Here is a 20,235-nt window from a genome sequence, read left to right on the forward strand (position 1 = left end):
GCCTAGACACAATACCCCATAATGTCAAAGTGGAATTATGTTTTTTGAAATTTTACTATTTAATTACAAATGAAAAGTTGAAATGTCTTGAGTCAAAAAGTATTCAACACCTTTGTTATGGCATGCCTAACCATTTGCTTAACAAGTCACATAATAAGTTGCATGGGCTTTTTTTAAATGTATTTTTGAATAACTACCTCATCTCTGTACCACACACATACAATAATCTGTAAGGTCCCTCAGTCGAGCAGTGAATTTCAAACACAGATTCAACCACAAAGACCAGGGAGGTTTTCCAATGCCTCGCGAAGAAGGGCACATGTTGGTAGCAGTGTAAAAAAAATAAAAGCAGATGATGAATATCCCTTTGAGCATGGTGAAGTTGTTAATTACACGTTGGATGGTGTATCAATACACCCAGTCACTACAAAGATACAGGCGTCATTCCGAACTCAATTTGCCAGAGAGGAAGGAAACCGTTTAGGGATTTCACCATGAGGCAAATGGTGACTTTAAAACAGTTACAGAGTTTAATGGCTGTATAGGAGAAAACTGAGGATGGATCAACAACATTGTAGTTACTCCACAATAATAACCTAATTGACAAAGTGAAAAGAAGGAAGCAGAATACAAATATTCCAAAACAGGCACTAAAGTAATACTGCAAAGAATTTGGCAAAGCAATTAACTTTTGTCCTGAATACAGTGTTATGTTTAGGGCACTGGCAGATTAATTCACCTTCCAGCAGGTCAATAACCTAAAACACAAGGCCAAATCTACACTGGAGTTGCTGACCAAGAAGCCAGTGAATGTTCCTGAGTGGCTGAGCTACAGTTTTGACTTAAATCTACAGGCAAGACCTGAAAATGGTTGTCTAGCAATGATCAACAACCAATTTGACAGAGCTTGAAGAATTTTGAAAAGAAAAATGGGGAAAATGTTGCACAATCCAGACGTGGAAAACTCTCAGAGATTTTTTTAGAAGAGTCCAGAGCTTGGTGACGAGTTTTGAGGGGATTATGGTGTTAAACGTTGAGCTGTAGTTAATGAACAGCATCCCCACATAGGTGTTCCTCTTTTCCAGATGGGAGAGAGCAGTGTGAAGTGCAATTGAGATTGCGTTATCAGGCCAATCAAGGGTCAATATCATAATTTATGATAAGCAGTAGGTCAACGTGAACAGTCCCAGAGTTTCATGCCACACAGGGCTACATGATAATGAGTCGCATGGCCTGAAGGTGTATAATGATGATCCCCATGTGAAAGAGAGAATGAACCAAGAGGCTGAAGAGAGTGGTAACGGAAAGGCCACATTTGCATGTCAAAACGCCCACACCCACTGCTCTCTATCCACACAATGGTCTCTATCAGCACAATGATGAGATGATTCACGGGGTGGAGCTTTAAGATTACTTTGTGAGTGGATGTGGGTAAGCCTAGAAAATGGTCTACTCTTCAGCTGAAAATTGAATTCAGCTACATCAAAGACTTTATAAAAATGTACACCCGCGACAGAATATCCATTGTAATCATTCATACTCATATACCATGACAGGCATGGTAAATGCAACCATTCATGTTCAATAGATTAATTCGCTGGCTAGCCATCTATAATAGATCAGATATATCTTTATACAATATTTATTTAACTTCTACAAAAGTTCCTTACATGCTGACCAGACCGGACAGTTGCAAAATAAATGTATACATACATGTTATTCAATCATTGCACCCACTCTGCTCGCGTGTGACTGCGAGAGTCTGGATGGCCAGGCATTAAAATAGAACTTGGTTAGCATCGAATAGTGCCCGCGATATGCAACTTTTCATGGAAGTTAGGAACCAATATACACAGGCAGTTAGGAAAGCAAAGGCTAGCTTTTTCAAACAGAAATTGGCATCCTGTAGCACAAACTCCAAAAAGTTCTGGGACACTGTAAAGTCCATGGAGAATAAGAGCACCTCCTCCCAGCTGCCCACTGCACTGAGGCTAGAAACACTGTCACCACCGATAAATCCACGATAATTGAGAATTTCAATAAGCATTTTTCTACGGCTGGCCATGCTATCCACCTGGCTAGCCCTCCCTCGGTCAACAGCCTTGCACCCCCCACAGACACTCGCCCAAGCCTCCCCATTTCTCCTTCACCCCAAATCCAGATAGCTGATGTTCTGAAAGAGCGGCAAAATCTGGACCCCTACAAATCAGCCGGGCTAGACAATCCGGACCCTCTCTTTCTAAAATTATCTGCCAAAATTGTTGCAACCCCTATTACTAGCCTGTTCAACCTCTCTTTTGTATCGTCTGAGATCCCCATAGATTGGAAAGCTACCGCGGTCATCCGCAATGTCCTAAACAATATCATAACCTTCATTGATAAGAGACAATACTATTGACTCTGTCAATCACCACATTCTTATCGGCAGACTCAACAGCCTTGGTCACTCAAATGACTGCCTTGCCTGGTTCACCAACTACTTCTCAGACAGAGTTCAGTGTGTCAAATCAGAGGGCCTGTGGTCCGGACCTCTGGAAGTCTCTATGGGGGTGCCACAGGGTTCAATCCTCGGGCCGACTCTTTTCTCTGTATACATCAATGATGTCGCTCTTGATTCCTCTACGCAGACGACACCATTCTGTATACCTCTGGCCCTTCTTTGGACACTGTGTTAACTAACCTCCAGACGAGCTTCAATGCCATACAACTCTCATTCCATGGCCTCCAACTGCTCTTAAATGCAAGTAAAACTAAATACATGCTCTTCAACCAATCGCTGCCCGCACCTGCCCGTCCAGCATCACTACTCGAGACGGTTCTTAGAACATTTGGACAACTACAAATACCTAGCTGTCTGGTTAGACTGTAAACTCTCCTTCCAGACTCACATTATAGCATCTAGCATCCAAAATTAAATCCCAGAATCGGCTTCCTATTTCGCAGAAAAGCATCCTTCACTCATGATGCCAAACATACCCTTGTAAAACTGACCATCCTACCGATCCTTGACTTCAGCGATGTCATTTACAAAATAGCCTCCAATATTCTACTCAGAAAATTGGATGCAGTCTATCACAGTGCCATCCGTTTTGTCACCAAAGCCCCATATACTACCCACCACTGCGACCTGTACGCTCTCGTTGGCTGGCCCTCGCTTCATATTTGTCGCCAAACCCACTGGCTCCAGGTCATCTTTAAGTCTTTGCTAGGTAAAGCCCCGCCTTTTCTCAGGTCACTTGTCACCATAGCAGCACGCGCTCCAGCAGATATAATTCACTGGTCACACCCAAAGCCAATTCCTCCTTCGGCCGCCTTTCCTTCCAGTTCTCTGCTGCCAATGACTGGAACGAACTGCAAAAAAAACACTGAAGCTGGAGACACATATCTCCCTCACTAACTTTAAGCACCAGCTGTCAGAGCAGCTCACAGATTACTGCACCTGTACATAGCCCATCTGTAAATAGCCCATCCAACTACCTCATCTCCATACTGTTATTTAATTTATTTATTTTGCTCCTTTGCACCCCAGTATCTCTACTTGCATACTCATCTTCTGCACATCTATCACTTCAGTGTTTAATTGCTATATTGTAATTATTTCGCCACTATGGCCTATTTATTGCCTTACCTCCCTTATCCTACCTCATTTGCACACACTGTATACTGTATATACTTTTTCTATTGTATTATTGACTGTATGTTTGTTTATTGCATGTATAACTATGGGTTGTTGTTTGTGTCACACTGTTTTGCTTTATCTTGGCCAGGTCGCAGTTGTAAATGAGAACTTGTTCTCAACTAGCCTACCTGGTTAAAAAACAAAAAACACAAACATTTGTGATGCTCAAAACACTGCAAGTCCTGCCTTTCAAATCTCTTCATTTGTTTTTAGGAGCATATACCCACGTGGGTGATTGAAAGATGAACTGACGTCCACCCTCCAGTCGGTTGTAGTAATGCACCGTAAAGTTGGTTGCCAACTGCCATATAAAGTCCAAAGGAGAAAAAGAAGCCGGAAGGAAGGAGGAGAGATGACGATGTAACGGCTGTCATTGGTGGAAGAAGGAGTAGACCAAAATGCAGCGTGGTATGTATCCATAATACCTTTTAATCAAGAATGAATAAAAAATACAAAAGAACAAGAGAATAAAGGAAAACCGTATGGTGAGAACACTGAAACGGAAAATAACCACCCACAGCCAAAAGTGGGAAAACAGGCTACCTAAGTATGGCTCTCAATCAGAGACAACGATTGACAGCTGCCTCTGATTGGGAACCATACCAGGCCAAACACATAGAACTACAAAACATAGAATGCCCACCCCATCTCACGCCCTGACCAACCTAAAACAGAGACATAAAAAAGGAACTAAGGTCAGGACGTGACAGACGATAAACAAATTCAGTTTAGCGAAACAAATTCTGTTTACCGTTTCATCTGAAACTAATTCGGTTTACCGTTTTATTTGTGGATTAATTGTCAGAGTTGAGGATCTTGTGTATTTCAGGTAAAATAACAACCCAATTTTTTTTTATCCCAGGACAAATTAGCTAGCTACAGCAAGCTAACTAGCTAAATTGCCATAAATGTTTAATGCTTTTCGAGCTGTCCCCAAATAAATATAATTGGTTCAGAGTTTGTTTTGATATTTCAACCTGCGTGGCCTGATCGTGTCTGGTGTGGGGGTACAAAATCAACATGCACGCGATGGCAAGCAAGTTTGGTCAGCATGTTACAGTGTTAGCTCTTCAGTATCTCCAATCTCTCCAGTCTACATGGCCCTGTACACATTCAGGTTGGTCAACTGTACAACGCATTTGACACAATGGTTGTGGCACAACTGATATTTTGCAACACGGTGGAGAGTTTGTCTGCACAAAAATGTTTACACAACCATTGTGTGGTGTCTCCACAATGCTTGTGTAATCATTTATGTGTAGAAGAACTCTGTTGTATCCCGTACATGCAAAATGCATTGTACATCAGTTGTACAACTTGAGTGTGTATGGGGCCAATCAGAGTGAGTTCTATGTTACACAGCAATTAAGACAGCCAAGACTCCTCAGTTAAAAAAAAACGTGATCCTTTATTGAGAGCAGCTTGTATACATTGAGGTTACTGTGATTATTAGTCGAAGGGGATTAGAAAAAGAGGCCTAGGTGTGAGCGCCTAGCATCCATAAAACAGTTTTGCACTCAAAACAATATATAAAAACAAGGTCTTCGCAAACAAAAAAGACCATTGCATTTTGATTAGATATTGAGAAAAAGGAAAGCGGAAAAACAGCTAATAATCCTTCATTTACCAGGCACTTAAAGAGTCCCTTGAAGAGCATTGGTGATTCTCTCTCATCCGTCTTTGCTCATGGTAACAACAAATGTATTACCAAACTGACTGTGTTACTGAGATGTATCATACAAGACTGAATACATATGCAAATGCATTAAGTGATCATCAAAGTACCTTTTTATGAAGAAAACAAATGGGTAAAAAGACGGGACCTTCATAATAAATAAAGAGGTTCCCGTAGGTACATCCTTTTACAATATGATAGTAATAAAAAGGGATATTTTTAAGTGAAGTTATAGTGCATGGTTTCTACATTATGTACACATTGCCTTGTGGGATGGTCCACATTACAACATTGCACAAAATCATTGGACCAGCTAGAAAAAGAAGGGAATTGTGATTGGACCTCTGAAAATACAGCATTGTCGGCCATTTAATAATGACAGACTGATAAAGTGATAACATGGTTATACAGCTAATATGTGGTCTATTATACGGTAATCCCATCAATGATGGTCAACATCGAGCACTTCAGAGTTAAAATGACACTTGTAACACACTCATAAGAGATTTTTGTTTTTTAACTCACTCACTCAAAAATATTCCTTGGCTATACATTTGATAGTACATTTGTTCCTGTAAAGTATATAATTAACACAGACAAGTCAATCCACTGAGTTCCCCAGACACAATGCGTAACAGACTTTCAAGTTTAAAACTCAGTAAAAATCTTGTCCGTTGGTGCTTATACTCAGATCTTACCTCTTCAATAGATATCAGAACAACAGCATCAGTGGCACACATTAGAGGCTGCAAATTCCAAGTCTGAATCACACTAGATACAGCTTTCAGGGGGTGAGTCCAGTCCAGCACATACAGAAAGTTCCCCCTGATGGATAAAAGTAGCTTAGGATCTCCTGGATTGGTTGGGGGGACTTTAGAGTTGGTAGATTGAGGTTCAGGTTGGCAAGGAGAGGCACTTTAGTTTTTATGGTTCCTGTGCTGCGCGGGTCAAAAAGAGAGGGAGAGCGTCTCTGGGACAAACCAGCCCTGAGAGACCCATGCCAGGCATGGGCCCACTGGAACCACATGGGCCAAAAGGGACAGTGTCAGCGGGCATGCCTTCCATGCTGCAATTAAGGCAAATGTAAACTCCTGGCACTCGTGTCCTCCTCACATGAAACCATCTACACACACTCAACGGTATGTATCCAATCCATTGGTATAACAACAAGTGTTTTGTTCTTATCCACACGCCCTTTTAAATAATAACTCCTGGTCCCTGAAATGTGTGTGACTCAGAATCCAGAATTTCTGTGTTTATTTTTTTTTGGGGGGGGGGGGGCGGGGGGAGATGTCACTCCTTGGGGTGGGGTGGGTTCAGTTGTCCTCCTTTCAGACATTGCTGTCGGAGGACAGATCCCCCAGGGTGTTGACAACCTCGCTGAAGGAGGGACGCTCTTTGAGACTTGGGGCCCAGCAGCGGCACATGAGCTTGTAGACTTTGGAGGGGCAGCCGTCAAGCACGGGTAACTTCATCTTGCCGGCCTGCAGACCTGGGGAGAGAAGAGTGGAGCAGAGAAACAGGGGAGGTTAGACTTGGGAAACAGAACATACAGGTCAAGGTGATTTGACTCATTCACTCCATTCTTATGGAACAATGAGTGAAATCATCATAAGAATGGTGTAAAGCTGTTTCTTGTATGGGATTCATAAAAATGATTGGACAGACAGCCTGCCCCCAGCTTGATAATAACATGATGATACTGTATGTGCCACTTTCTTTGTCAAGGTGGCCTATAGTACAGTGCATGTCAATACAATGTCAACCAAATACGTGTTCCCCTAACAGAACCATGAAAATGATTCATCACAGTTCTGAGACTGAGAATAGCCACTTCAAAATAGCTTGAAGTTACCCCAAGAATAGAAGAGTGGCCATGTCTGAAATCTGTCTTGCCTACTACTTACTAAAACTGCATACTATTTAGAATTGACTGTTTAGTAAAAACGTATGTAATAGAAAAAAATATTAACATACTAGACTTGTCCATACTGAGAATGTACAGTGCCTTGCGAAAGTATTCGGCCCCCTTGAACTTTGCGACCTTTTGCCACATTTCAGGCTTCAAACATAAAGATATAAAACTGTATTTTTTTGTGAAGAATCAACAACAAGTGGGACACAATCATGAAGTGGAACGACATTTATTGGATATTTCAAACTTTTTTAACAAATCAAAAACTGAAAAATTGGGCGTGCAAAATTATTCAGCCCCCTTAAGTTAATACTTTGTAGCGCCACCTTTTGCTGCGATTACAGCTGTAAGTCGCTTGGGGTATGTCTCTATCAGTTTTGCACATCGAGAGACTGACATTTTTTCCCATTCCTCCTTGCAAAACAGCTCGAGCTCAGTGAGGTTGGATGGAGAGCATTTGTGAACAGCAGTTTTCAGTTCTTTCCACAGATTCTCGATTGGATTCAGGTCTGGACTTTGACTTGGTCATTCCATCAGGTTTTCTTCCAGAATGGTCCTGTATTTGGCTCCATCCATCTTCCCATCAATTTTAACCATCTTCCCTGTCCCTGCTGAAGAAAAGCAGGCCCAAACCATGATGCTGCCACCACCATGTTTGACAGTGGGGATGGTGTGTTCAGCTGTGTTGCTTTTACGCCAAACATAACGTTTTGCATTGTTGCCAAAAAGTTCAATTTTGGTTTCATCTTACCAGAGCACCTTCTTCCACATGTTTGGTGTGTCTCCCAGGTGGCTTGTGGCAAACTTTAAACGACACTTTTTATGGATATCTTTAAGAAATGGCTTTCTTCTTGCCACTCTTCCATAAAGGCCAGATTTGTGCAATATACGACTGATTGTTGTCCTATGGACAGAGTCTCCCACCTCAGCTGTAGATCTCTGCAATTCATCCAGAGTGATATTGGGCCTCTTGGCTGCATCTCTGATCAGTCTTCTCCTTGTATGAGCTGAAAGTTTAGAGGGACGGCCAGGTCTTGGTAGATTTGCAGTGGTCTGATACTCCTTCCATTTCAATATTATCGCTTGCACAGTGCTCCTTGGGATGTTTAAAGCTTGGGAAATCTTTTTGTATCCAAATCCGGCTTTAAACTTCTTCACAACAGTATCTCGGACCTGCCTGGTGTGTTCCTTGTTCTTCATGATGCTCTCTGCGCTTTTAACGGACCTCTGAGACTATCACAGTGCAGGTGCATTTATACGGAGACTTGATACACAGGTGGATTGTATTTATCATCATTAGTCATTTAGGTCAACATTGGATCATTCAGAGATCCTCACTGAACTTCTGGAGAGAGTTTGCTGCACTGAAAGTAAAGGGGCTGAATAATTTTGCACGCACAATTTTTCAGTTTTTGATTTGTTAAAAAAGTTTGAAATATCCAATAAATGTTGTTCCACTTCATGATTGTGTCCCACTTGTTGTTGATTCTTCACAAAAAATACAGTTTTATATCTTTATGTTTGAAGCCTGAAATGTGGCAAAAGGTCGCAAAGTTCAAGGGGGCCGAATACTTTCGCAAGACACTGTATCATCTAATGCACAATTGTGTTGTTTCCTTGTTCATTTTGGTACAGCGCATCACCTTATCTGATTATAGGGTGTTGTCAAACACATGTGGGTCCTCAATTGTGTGCAGCGAATTCATATTGGATGAAAAGCCACAAATGAGTATGACATCTTTGCATTTAAAGCATACTACATTTTTGAAATTTTCACATCCTATAAAACATTATATTTTCTCATACCCAATCAGCCTACTAGTTAATATGCAAGTATGGGTATTCGGACAGGCCCAGTACCCTTTGCAAGATTGATACAGTGGGGTAAAAAAGTATTTAGTCTGCCACCAATTGTGCAAGTTCTCCCACTTAAAAAGATGAGAGAGGCCTGTAATTTTCATCATAGGTACACTTCAACTATGACAGACAAAATGGGGAAAAAAATCCAGAAAATCACATTGTAGGATTTTTTGTGAATTTATTTGCAAATTAAGGTGGAAAACAAGCAAGCAAGATTTCTGGCTCTCACAGACCTGTAACTTCTTCTTTAAGAGGCTCCTCTGTCCTCCACTCATTACCTGTATTAATGGCACCTGTTTGAACTTGTTATCAGTATAAAAGACACCTGTCCACAACCTCAAACAGTCACACTCCAAACTCCACTATGGCCAAGACCAAAGAGCTGTCAAAGGACACCAGAAACAAAATTGTAGACCTGCACCAGGCTGGGAAGACTGAATATGCAATAGGTAAGCAGCTTGGTTTGAAGAAATCAACTGTGGGAGCAATTATTAGGAAATGGAAGACATACAAGACCACTGATAATTTCCCTCGATCTGGTGCTCCACGCAAGATCTCATCCCGTGGGGTCAAAATGATCACAAGAACGGTGAGCAAAAATCCCAGAACCACACGGGGGGACCTAGTGAATGACCTGCAGAGAGCTGGGACCAAAGTAACAAAGCCTACCATCAGTAACACACTACGCCGCCAGGGACTCAAATCCTGCAGTGCCAGACGTGTCCCCCTGCTTAAGCCAGTACATGTCCAGGTCCGTCTGAAGTTTGCTAGAGAGCATTTGGATGATCCAGAAGAAGATTGGGAGAATGTCATATGGTCAAATAAAACCAAAATATAACTTTTTGGTAAAAATTCAACTCGTCGTGTTTGGAGTACAAAGAATGTTGAGTTGCATCCAAAGAACACCATACCTACTGTGAAGAATGGGGTGGAAACATCATGCTTTGGGGCTGTTTTTCTACAAGGGACCAGGACGACTGATCCGTGTAAAGGAAAGAATGAATGGGGCCATGTATCGTGAGATTTTGAGTGAAAACCTCCTTCCATCAGCAATGGCATTGAAGATGAAATGTGGCTGGGTCTTTCAGCATGATAATGATCCCAAACACACCGCCCGGGCAACGAAGGAGTGGCTTAGTAAGAAGAATTTCAAGGTCCTGGAGTGGCCTAGCCAGTCTCCGGATCTCAACCCCATAGAACATCTTTGGAGGGAGTTAAAAGTCTATGTTGCCCAGCAACAGCCCCAAAACATCACTGCTCTAGAGGAGATCTGCATGGAGGTATGGGCCAAAATACCAGCAACAGTGTGTGAAAACCTTGTGAAGACTTACAGAAAACGTTTGACCTCTGTCATTGTCAACAAAGGGTATATAACAAAGTATTGAGATAAACTTTTGTTATTGACCAAATACTTATTTTCCACCATAATTGGCAAATAAATTCATTAAAAATCCTACAATGTGATTTTCTGTATTTTTTTTCTCATTTTGTCTGTCATAGTTGAAGTGTACCTATGATGAAAATTACAGGCCTCTCTCATCTTTTTAAGTGGGAGAACTTGCACAATTGGTGGCTGACTAAATACTTTTTTTGCCCCACTGTATCTGAACAGTGATTGTTCAGCCATTGGAGCACACAGATTGGTGGGCACTAAGTACATTTCTATTGATTTATACTGACCCTCTAGCACCTCGTCATCACTGAGTTTGGTGTATGGCAGTTCCCCGTGGCTGAACACCTCCCACATGAGCACCCCAAAGGCCCAGACATCTGACTTGGTGGAGAAGTCATCCTCAAACACAGACTCGGCCGGGAGCCAGCGCAGGGGGATCCACGCCTGCCGGTAGTGGTAGTACTCACTGCAGACAGACAGTCAAGACAGAAAGAGAGACAAACAGAGAGATAGAATGTCAAGATGTTATCATGCACATAATTAAACTATGTTAATATTTTGTCTTGAATTTACACTTAACAATGGCTGCATGGATCATCCTAGTACACGTTTGCTATACTTTTTTCTCACATGATAGACCGTAACTACACACGTCTTACTATCCAGGTCTGGACCCAAACAATTCGAGCTTCTACTTTTAAAAATCCACCTTTCCAGAAACAAGTCTTTCACCGTTGCCGATTGCCATAGACCTCCCTCTGCCCCCAGCTGTGCCCTGGACACCATATGTGAATTGATTGCCCCCCATCTATCTTCAGAGCTCGTGCTTCTAGGTGACCTAAAGTAGAACATGCTTAACACCCTGGCCATCCTACAATCTAAGCTTGATGCCCTCAATCTCACACAAATTATCAGTGAACCCACAAGGGTACAACCCCAAATCCGTAAACATGGGCACCCTCATAGATATCATCTTAACCAACTTGCCCTCCAAATACACCTCTGCTGTTTTAAACCAAGATCTCAGCGATCACTGCCTCATTGCCTGCATCTGTAATAGATCTGCGGTCAAAGGACCACCCCTCACCACTGTCAAACGCTCCCTAAAACACTTCAGCGAGCAGCCCTTTCTAATCAACATGGCCCGGGTATCCTGGACGGATATTGACCGCATCCCGTCAGTAGAGGATGCCTGGTTATTCTTTAAAAGTGCCTTCCTCACCATCTTAAATAAGCATGCTTCATTCAATTTTTTTAAAACCAGGAACAGATATAGCCATTGGTTCACTCCAGACCTGACTGCCCTTGACCAGCACAAAAACATCCTGTGGTATTCTGCATTAAGCATCGAATAGCCCCCGTGATACGCAACTTTCAGGGAAGTTAGGAACAAATATACACAAGCAGTTAGGAAAGCTAAGGCTAGCATTTTCAAGCAGAAATGTGCATCCTGTAGCACAAACTCAAAAAAGTTCTGGGACACTGTAAAGTCCATGGAGAATAAGAGCACCCCCTCCCAGCTGCCCACTGCACTGAGGCTAGGAAACACTGTCACCACCGATAAATTCACTATAATTGAGAATTTCAATAATCATTTTTTCTACAGCTGGCCATGCTTTCCACCTAGCTACCCCTACAGTGCCTTGCGAAAGTATTCGGCCCCCTTGAACTTTGTGACCTTTTGCCACATTTCAGGCTTCAAACATAAAGATCTAAAACTGTATTTTTTTGTGAAGAATCAACAACAAGTGGGACACAATCATGAAGTGGAACGACATTTATTGGATATTTCAAACTTTTTTAACAAATCAAAAACTGAAAAATTGGGCGTGCAAAATTATTCAGCCCCTTTACTTTCAGTGCAGCAAACTCTCTCCAGAAGTTCAGTGAGGATCTCTGAATGATCCAATGTTGACCTAAATGACTAATGATGATAAATACAATCCACCTGTGTGTAATCAAGTCTCCGTATAAATGCACCTGCACTGTGATAGTCTCAGAGGTCCGTTAAAAGCGCAGAGAGCATCATGAAGAACAAGGAACACACCAGGCAGGTCCGAGATACTGTTGCGAAGAAGTTTAAAGCCGGATTTGGATACAAAAAGATTTCCCAAGCTTTAAACATCCCAAGGAGCACTGTGCAAGCGATAATATTGAACTGGAAGGAGTATCAGAACACTGCAAATCTACCAAGACCTGGCCGTCCCTCTAAACTTTCAGCTCATACAAGGAGAAGACTGATCAGAGATGCAGCCAAGAGGCCCATGATCACTCTGGATGAACTGCAGAGATCTACAGCTGAGGTGGGAGACTCTGTCCATAGGACAACAATCAGTTGTATATTGCACAAATCTGGCCTTTATGGAAGAGTGGCAAGAAGAAAGCCATTTCTTAAAGATATCCATAAAAAGTGTTGTTTAAAGTTTGCCACAAGCCACCTGGGAGAAACACCAAACATGTGGAAGAAGGTGCTCTGGTCAGATGAAACCAAAATTGAACTTTTTGGCAACAATGCAAAACGTTATGTTTGGCGTAAAAGCAACACAACTGAACACACCATCCCCACTGTCAAACATGGTGGTGGCAGCATCATGGTTTGGGCCTGCTTTTCTTCAGCAGGGACAGGGAAGATGGTTAAAATTGATGGGAAGATGGATGGAGCCAAATACAGGACCATTCTGGAAGAAAACCTGATGGAGTCTGCAAAAGTCCTGAGACTGGGACGGAGATTTGTCTTCCAACAAGACAATGATCCAAAACATAAAGCAAAATCTACAATGGAATGGTTCAAAAATAAACATATCCAGGTGTTAGAATGGCCAAGTCAAAGTCCAGACCTGAATCCAATCGAGAATCTGTGGAAAGAACTGAAAACTGCTGTTCACAAATGCTCTCCATCCAACCTCACTGAGCTCGAGCTGTTTTGCAAGGAGGAATGGGAAAAAATGTCAGTCTCTCGATGTGCAAAACTGATAGAGACATACCCCAAGCGACTTACAGCTGTAATCGCAGCAAAAGGTGGCGCTACAAAGTATTAACTTAAGGGGGCTGAATAATTTTGCACGCCCAATTTTTCAGTTTTTGATTTGTTAAAAAAGTTTGAAATATCCAATAAATGTCGTTCCACTTCATGATTGTGTCCCACTTGTTGTTGATTCTTCACAAAAAAATACAGTTTTATATCTTTATGTTTGAAGCCTGAAATGTGGCAAAAGGTCGCAAAGTTCAAGGGGGCCGAATACTTTCGCAAGGCACTGTACCCCGATCAACAGCCCTCCAACCTCACAGAAACTCGCCCAAGCCTCCCCATTTCCCCAAATCCAGATAGCTGATGTTCTGAAAGAGCTGCAAAATCTGGACCCCTACAAATCAGCCGGGCTAGACAATCTGGACCCTCTCTAAAATTATCTGCCAAAATTGTTGCAACCCCTATTACTAGCCTGTTCAACCTCTCTTTCATATCGTCTGAGATTCCCATAGATTGGAAAGCTGCCGCAGTCATCCCCCTCTTCAAAGGGGGAGACACTCTATACCCAAACTGCTACAGACCTATATCTATTTTACCCTGTCTTTCTAAGGTCTTCGAAAGCCAAGTTAACAAACAGATTACCGACCATTTCGAATCCCACCGTACCTTCCCCGCTATGCAATCTGGTTTCAGAGCTGGTCATGGGTGCACCTCAGCCATGCTCAAGGTCCTAAATAATATCATAACCGCCATCGATAACAGACATTACTGTGCAGCCGTATTCATCGACCTGGCCAAGGCTTTTGACTCTATCAATCACCACATTCTTATCGGCAGACTCAACAGCCTTTGTTTCTCAAATGATTGCCTCGCCTGGTTCACCAACTACTTCTCTGATAGAGTTCAGTGTGTCAAATTGGAGGGCCTGTTGTCCGGACCGCTGGGGGTGCCACAGGGTTAAATTCTCTGGCCGACTCTCTTCTCTGTATACATCAATGATGTCTCTCTTGCTGCTGCTGATTCTCTGATCCCCCTTGAGTAGCTTGGGTGAATAAGGTGCCCAGAGTAAACTGCCTGCTACTCAGTCCCAGAAGCAAAAATATGCATATTATTAGTAGATTTTGGATAGAAAACACTCTGAAGTTTCTAAAACTGTTTGAATGATGTCTGTGAGTATAACATAACTCATATGGCAGGCAAAAACCTGAGAAAAAATCCAACCAGGAAGTGGGAAATCTGAGGTTTGTAGTTTTCCAATTCTTGGCCTATTGACTACACAGTGGGATATTGGTCATGTTGCACTTCCTAAGGCTCCCACTAGATGTCAACAGTCTTTAGAACCTTGTTTGATGCTTCTATTGTGAAGGAGGGGGGAATGAGAGGGGAATGAGTCAGAGGTCTGCCAGAGTGCCACGAGCTCAGTCTCACGCGCTCACGTGAGAGCAAGCTCTGTTCCATTGCATTTCTACAGACAAAGGAATTCTCCGGTTGGAACATTATTAAAGATTTATGATAAAAACATCCTAAAGATTGATTCTATACTTTGTTTAACATGTTTCTACGACCTGTAATAAAACTTTTTGGACTTTTCGTCCGTACTTTCCACTGAACTAGCACGCGCGTTGTGAGTTTGGATTTGTTTACCAAACGCGCTAACAAAATTGTGGAACTGGGATTCCTGGGAGTGCATTCTGATGAAGATCATCAAAGGTAAGTGAATATTTATAATGCTATTTCTGACTTCTGTTGACTCCACAACATGGCGGATATCTGTATGGCTTGTTTTGGTCTCTGAGCTGTTTTTGGAACTACTGAACGTAACGCGGCAATGTATACTGAGATTTTTTGTATATGAACTTTATCGAACAAAACATACATGTATTGTGTAACATGAAGTCCTATGAGTGTCATCTGATGAAGATCATCAAAGGTTAGTGATTCATTTATCTCTATTTGTGCTTTTTGTGACTCCTCTCTTTGGCTGGAAAAATAGTGTTTTTCTGTGAATAGGCACTCACCTAACATAATCGTTTGTGGTGCTTTCGCCGTAAAGCCTATTTGAAATCGTACCCTGTGGTGGGATTAACAAGAAGTGTATCTTTAAAATGGTGTGAAATACTTGTATGTTTGAGGAATTTTAATTATGAGATTTCTGTTGTTTGAATTTGTCGCCCTGCACTTTCACTGGCTGTTGTCATATCAATCCCGTTAGCGGGATCTCAGCCATAAGAAGTTCTTATTAACTAACCTCCAGATGAGCTTCAATGAAATACAACTCTCCTTCCATGGCCTCCAACTGCTCTTAAATGCAAGTAAAACTAAATGCATGCTCTTCAATCGATTGCTGCCCGCACCTGCTCACCCGTCCAGCATCACTACTCTGGACGGTTCTGACTTAGAATATGTGGACAATTACAAATACCTAGCTGTCTGGTTAGACTGTAAACTCTCCTTCCAGACTCACATTAAGCATCTCCAATCCAAAATTAAATCTAGAATCAACTTCCTATTTCGCAACAAAGCATCCTTCACTCATGCTGCGAAACATACCCTCGTAAAACTGACTATCCTACCGATCCTTGACTACGGCAATGTCATTTACAAAATAGCCTCCAACACTCTACTCAACAAATCGGATGTAGTCTATCACAGTGCCATCCGTTTTGTCACCAAAACTCCATATGCTACCCACCACTGCGACCAGTACACTCACGTTGGCTGGCCCTCGCTTCATACTTGTCGCCAAACCCACTGGCTCCAGGTCATCTACAAGTCTCTGCTAGGTAAGCCCCGCCTTATCTCAGCTCACTGGTCACCATAGCAGCACCCAACCGTAGCAGGCGCTCCAGCAGGTATATCTCACTGGTTAACCGCATTTCCTTCCAGTTCTCTGCTGCCAATGACTGGAAAGAACTGCAAAAATCACTGAAGCTGGAGACTCATATTTCCCTCACTAGCTTTAAGCACCAGCTGTCAGAGCAGCTCACAGATCACTGCACCTGTGCATAGCTCATCTGTAAATTGCCCATCCAACTACCTCATCCACATACTGTATTTATTTATTTATTTTTCTTGCTCCTTTGCACCCCAGTATCTCTACTTGGACATTCATCTTCTGCACCTCTACCATTCCAGTGTTTAATTGCTATATTGTAATTACTTGGCCTATTTATTGCCTTCCCTCCCTTATCCTACCTCATTTGCACATGCTGTATATAGACTTTTTATTGACTGTATGTTTGTTTATTCCATTTGTAACTCTGGGTTGTTTTATGTGTCAAACTGCTTTGCTTTATCTTGGCCAGGTCGCAGTTGCAAATGAGAACTTTTTCTCAACTAGCCTACCTGGTTAAATAAAGGTTAAATAAAAAATAGAATTGCAGGCCCCATCTCTTACCTGTTGTAGACATCCTTGCTGAGGCTGGGAGCTGAGATTTTGACGCTGCGTTGGCCGCTGATCAGGCAGTTACGAGCAGCCAGGTCTTTATGAACGAAGCGGTGATTGGACATGTGCTCCATCCCAAGAGCCACCTGGGCACAGATGGATACCTGGGTAGATGAAGAGAGAGACAGACAGAGAGAGACAGAGAGAGAGAGAGAGAGAGAGAGAAATGGCATTAGCATATAATACAAAGCAGCTTAACATGGGATGGCCTGAATCAAACAGGTTTTACATATTAGTTTTTTTTTTTTAGAGTTGTCAAAGGAAAAGAGGACTAGTTTGCATCAAAATGCAGAAACCCGTGTGCCCTCAAGCTGGAACATAATGTTGCCATTAAAGGGGGCATAATGGCATGTGTCATGTGCTTGTTTTTCAAATGAAATGAGCAAATATCATCCAAAGTGTAGTGAACGCTACTTACTCTGGTCTTGGTGGTGATAGGTTGAGACTTGATTTTCTCATCTTTGCTATTGGAGATTCTCAAGAACTGTTTCAGATCTCCCTATTTCCAAGGAAATAGAAATAGAGAAAGGAAAGAGATATATAAAAAAAGAAAGAATCAAAGGTCAAAAACATTCACTTTGTAAATGTAGAAAGCATAACAATAAAAATAACACACTTGGAGGCATGTACCAAATAAAACTGCACAACTTCATCAACGTTGCATAGACAATTGTTATAGTCTACATGAATATAAATCATGGATAAGAGTGTTACACTATGTGTGTGTGTCTGTGTGTGCGGGTGTGTGCGTGTGTGTGTGCATGCGCCTGTGCTTGCTCACGTGCATATGTGTGTGCGCTCGCTCATGTGTGCATCTACAGTTGAAGTCGGAAGTTTACATACACCTTAGCCAAATACATTTAAACTCAGTTTTTCACAATTCCTGACATGTAATCAGAGTAAAAATCCCCTGTTTTAGGTCAGTTAGGATCACCACTTTATTTTAAGAATGTGAAATGTCAGAATAATAGTAGAGAGAATGATTTATTTCAGCTTTTATTTCTTTCATCACATTCCCAGTGGGTCAGAAGTTTACATACACTCAATTAGTATTTGGTAGCATTGCCTTTAAATTGTTTAACTTGGGTCAAAAGTTTCGGGAAGCCTTCCACAAGCTTCCCACAATAAGTTGGGGGAATTTTGTCCCATTCCTCCTGACAGAGCTGGTGTAACTGAGTCAAGTTTGTAGGCCTCCTTGCTCACACACGCTTTTTCAGTTCTGCCCACAAATCTTCTATGGGATTGAGATCAGGGCTTTGTGATGGCCACTCCAATATCTTGACTTTGTTGTCCTTAAGCCATTTAGCCACAACTTTGGGAGTATGCTTGGGGTCATTGTCCATTTGGAAGACCCATTTTCGACCAAGCTTTAACTTCCTGACTGATGTCTTGAGATGTTGCTTCAATATATCCACATAATTTTCCTACCTCATGACGCCAGTCTCTCCTGCAGCAAAGCACCCCCACAACATGATGCTGCCACCCGGTGCTTCACGGTTGGGATGGTGTTCCTTGGCTTGTAAGCCTCCTCCTTTGTCCTCCAAACATAACGATGGTCATTATGCCCAAACAGTTCTATTTTTGTTTCATCAGACCAGAGGACATTTCTCCAAAAAGTACAATCTTTGTCCCCATGTGCAGCTGCCAACCATAGTCTGGCTTTTTAATGGTGGTTTTGGAGCAGTGGCTTCTTCCTTGCTGAGCGATCTATCAGGTTATGTAGATATAGGACTCGTTTTACTGTGGATATTGTCACGAATATCACCGAAGGTGGCTCCCCTTCCTGTTCGGGTGGCGCTCGGCGGTCGTCGTCACCGGTCTACTAGCTGCCACCGATCCCTTTTTCCTTTTTGTTTGTTTTTGTCTAATTGTTTTCACCTGTTCCTTGTTGGGGTTTTGGGGTGGGTATTATTTAAGTTTGTTTAGCCTGCTTGTGTTTGTGCGGGCTTGTTGTCGTTGTACGTAAGAGGTGTATTGTTTATTTGGGTTTTCGCTGTCCGGTTTTATTTACCAGTGGTCTTTGGGTTGTGTTTGCGCCTGTGTTTTGGCATCACCCATTTTTGTACCTGTTCCTGGTTACTTTTGGACATTAACGCGTTTTTCCCTTGAATCTTCTGTTCTCTGCGCCTGACTCCACACCCCTCACTCTTCAGATGTTACAGATATAGATACTTTTGTACCTGTTTCCTCCAGCATATTCACAAGGTCCTTTGCTGTTGTTCTGGGATTGATTTGCACTTTCACACCAAAGTACATTCATCTCTAGGAGACAGAATGCGTCTCCTTCCTGAGCGGTAAGACGGCTGCGTGGTCCCATGGTGTTTATACTTGCGTACTATTGTTTGTACCGATAAACGTGGTACAGTGCCTTGCGAAAGTATTTGGCCCCCTTGAACTTTGCAACCTTTTGCCACATTTCAGGCTTCAAACATAAAGATATAAAACTGTATTTTTTTGTGAAGAATCAACAACAAGTGGGACACAATCATGAAGTGGAACGATATTTATTGGATATTTCAAACTTTTTTAACAAATCAAAAACTGAAAAATTGGGCGTGCAAAATTATTCAGCCCCTTTACTTTCAGTGCAGCAAACTCTCTCCAGAAGTTCAGTGAGGATCTCTGAATGATCTAATGTTGACCTAAATGACTAATGATGATAAATACAATCCACCTGTGTGTAATCAAGTCTCCGTATAAATGCACCTGCTCTGTGATAGTCTCAGAGGTCCGTTAAAAGCGCAGAGAGCATCATGAAGAACAAGGAACACACCAGGCAGGTCCGAGATACTGTTGTGAAGAAGTTTAAAGCCGGATTTGGATACAAAAAGATTTCCCAAGCTTTAAACATCCCAAGGAGCACTGTGCAAGCGATAATATTGAAATGGAAGGAGTATCAGACCACTGCAAATCTACCAAGACCTGGCCGTCCCTCTAAACTTTCAGCTCATACAAGGAGAAGACTGATCAGAGATGCAGCCAAGAGGCCCATGATCACTCTGGATGAACTGCAGAGATCTACAGCTGAGGTGGGAGACTCTGTCCATAGGACAACAATCAGTCGTATATTGCACAAATCTGGCCTTTATGGAAGAGTGGCAAGAAGAAAGCCATTTCTTAAAGAGATCCATAAAAAGTGTTGTTTAAAGTTTGCCACAAGCCACCTGGGAGACGCACCAAACATGTGGAAGAAGGTGCTCTGGTCAGATGAAACCAAAATTGAACTTTTTGGCAACAATGCAAAACGTTATGTTTGGCGTAAAAGCAACACAACTGAACACACCATCCCCACTGTCAAAC

The 20,235-nt window shown here is 42.2% G+C and overlaps 1 protein-coding gene across 1 annotated transcript in view; it reads right to left on the reverse strand.

The window, feature by feature from the left end:
* Positions 1-5,067: 5,067 nt before the first annotated feature.
* The window catches only part of LOC110525690 (inactive tyrosine-protein kinase 7), a 210,788-nt gene continuing 195,620 nt past the window's right edge, over positions 5,068-20,235 (reverse strand). The window contains exons 17-20 of the mRNA XM_036980912.2: positions 17,354-17,434; positions 16,888-17,039; positions 10,810-10,988; positions 5,068-6,846 (exon numbers count right to left, since the gene is read on the reverse strand). Of these exons, the coding sequence (XP_036836807.2) occupies positions 6,686-6,846; positions 10,810-10,988; positions 16,888-17,039; positions 17,354-17,434 (573 nt within the window). The 3' untranslated portion in view covers positions 5,068-6,685. The remainder of the gene's footprint in view (positions 6,847-10,809; positions 10,989-16,887; positions 17,040-17,353; positions 17,435-20,235) is intronic.

Source organism: Oncorhynchus mykiss, chromosome 1 (assembly GCF_057628025.1).
Source record: "Oncorhynchus mykiss isolate SJ-2025 chromosome 1, ASM5762802v1, whole genome shotgun sequence".
NCBI classification, from domain to species: Eukaryota; Metazoa; Chordata; class Actinopteri; order Salmoniformes; family Salmonidae; genus Oncorhynchus; species Oncorhynchus mykiss.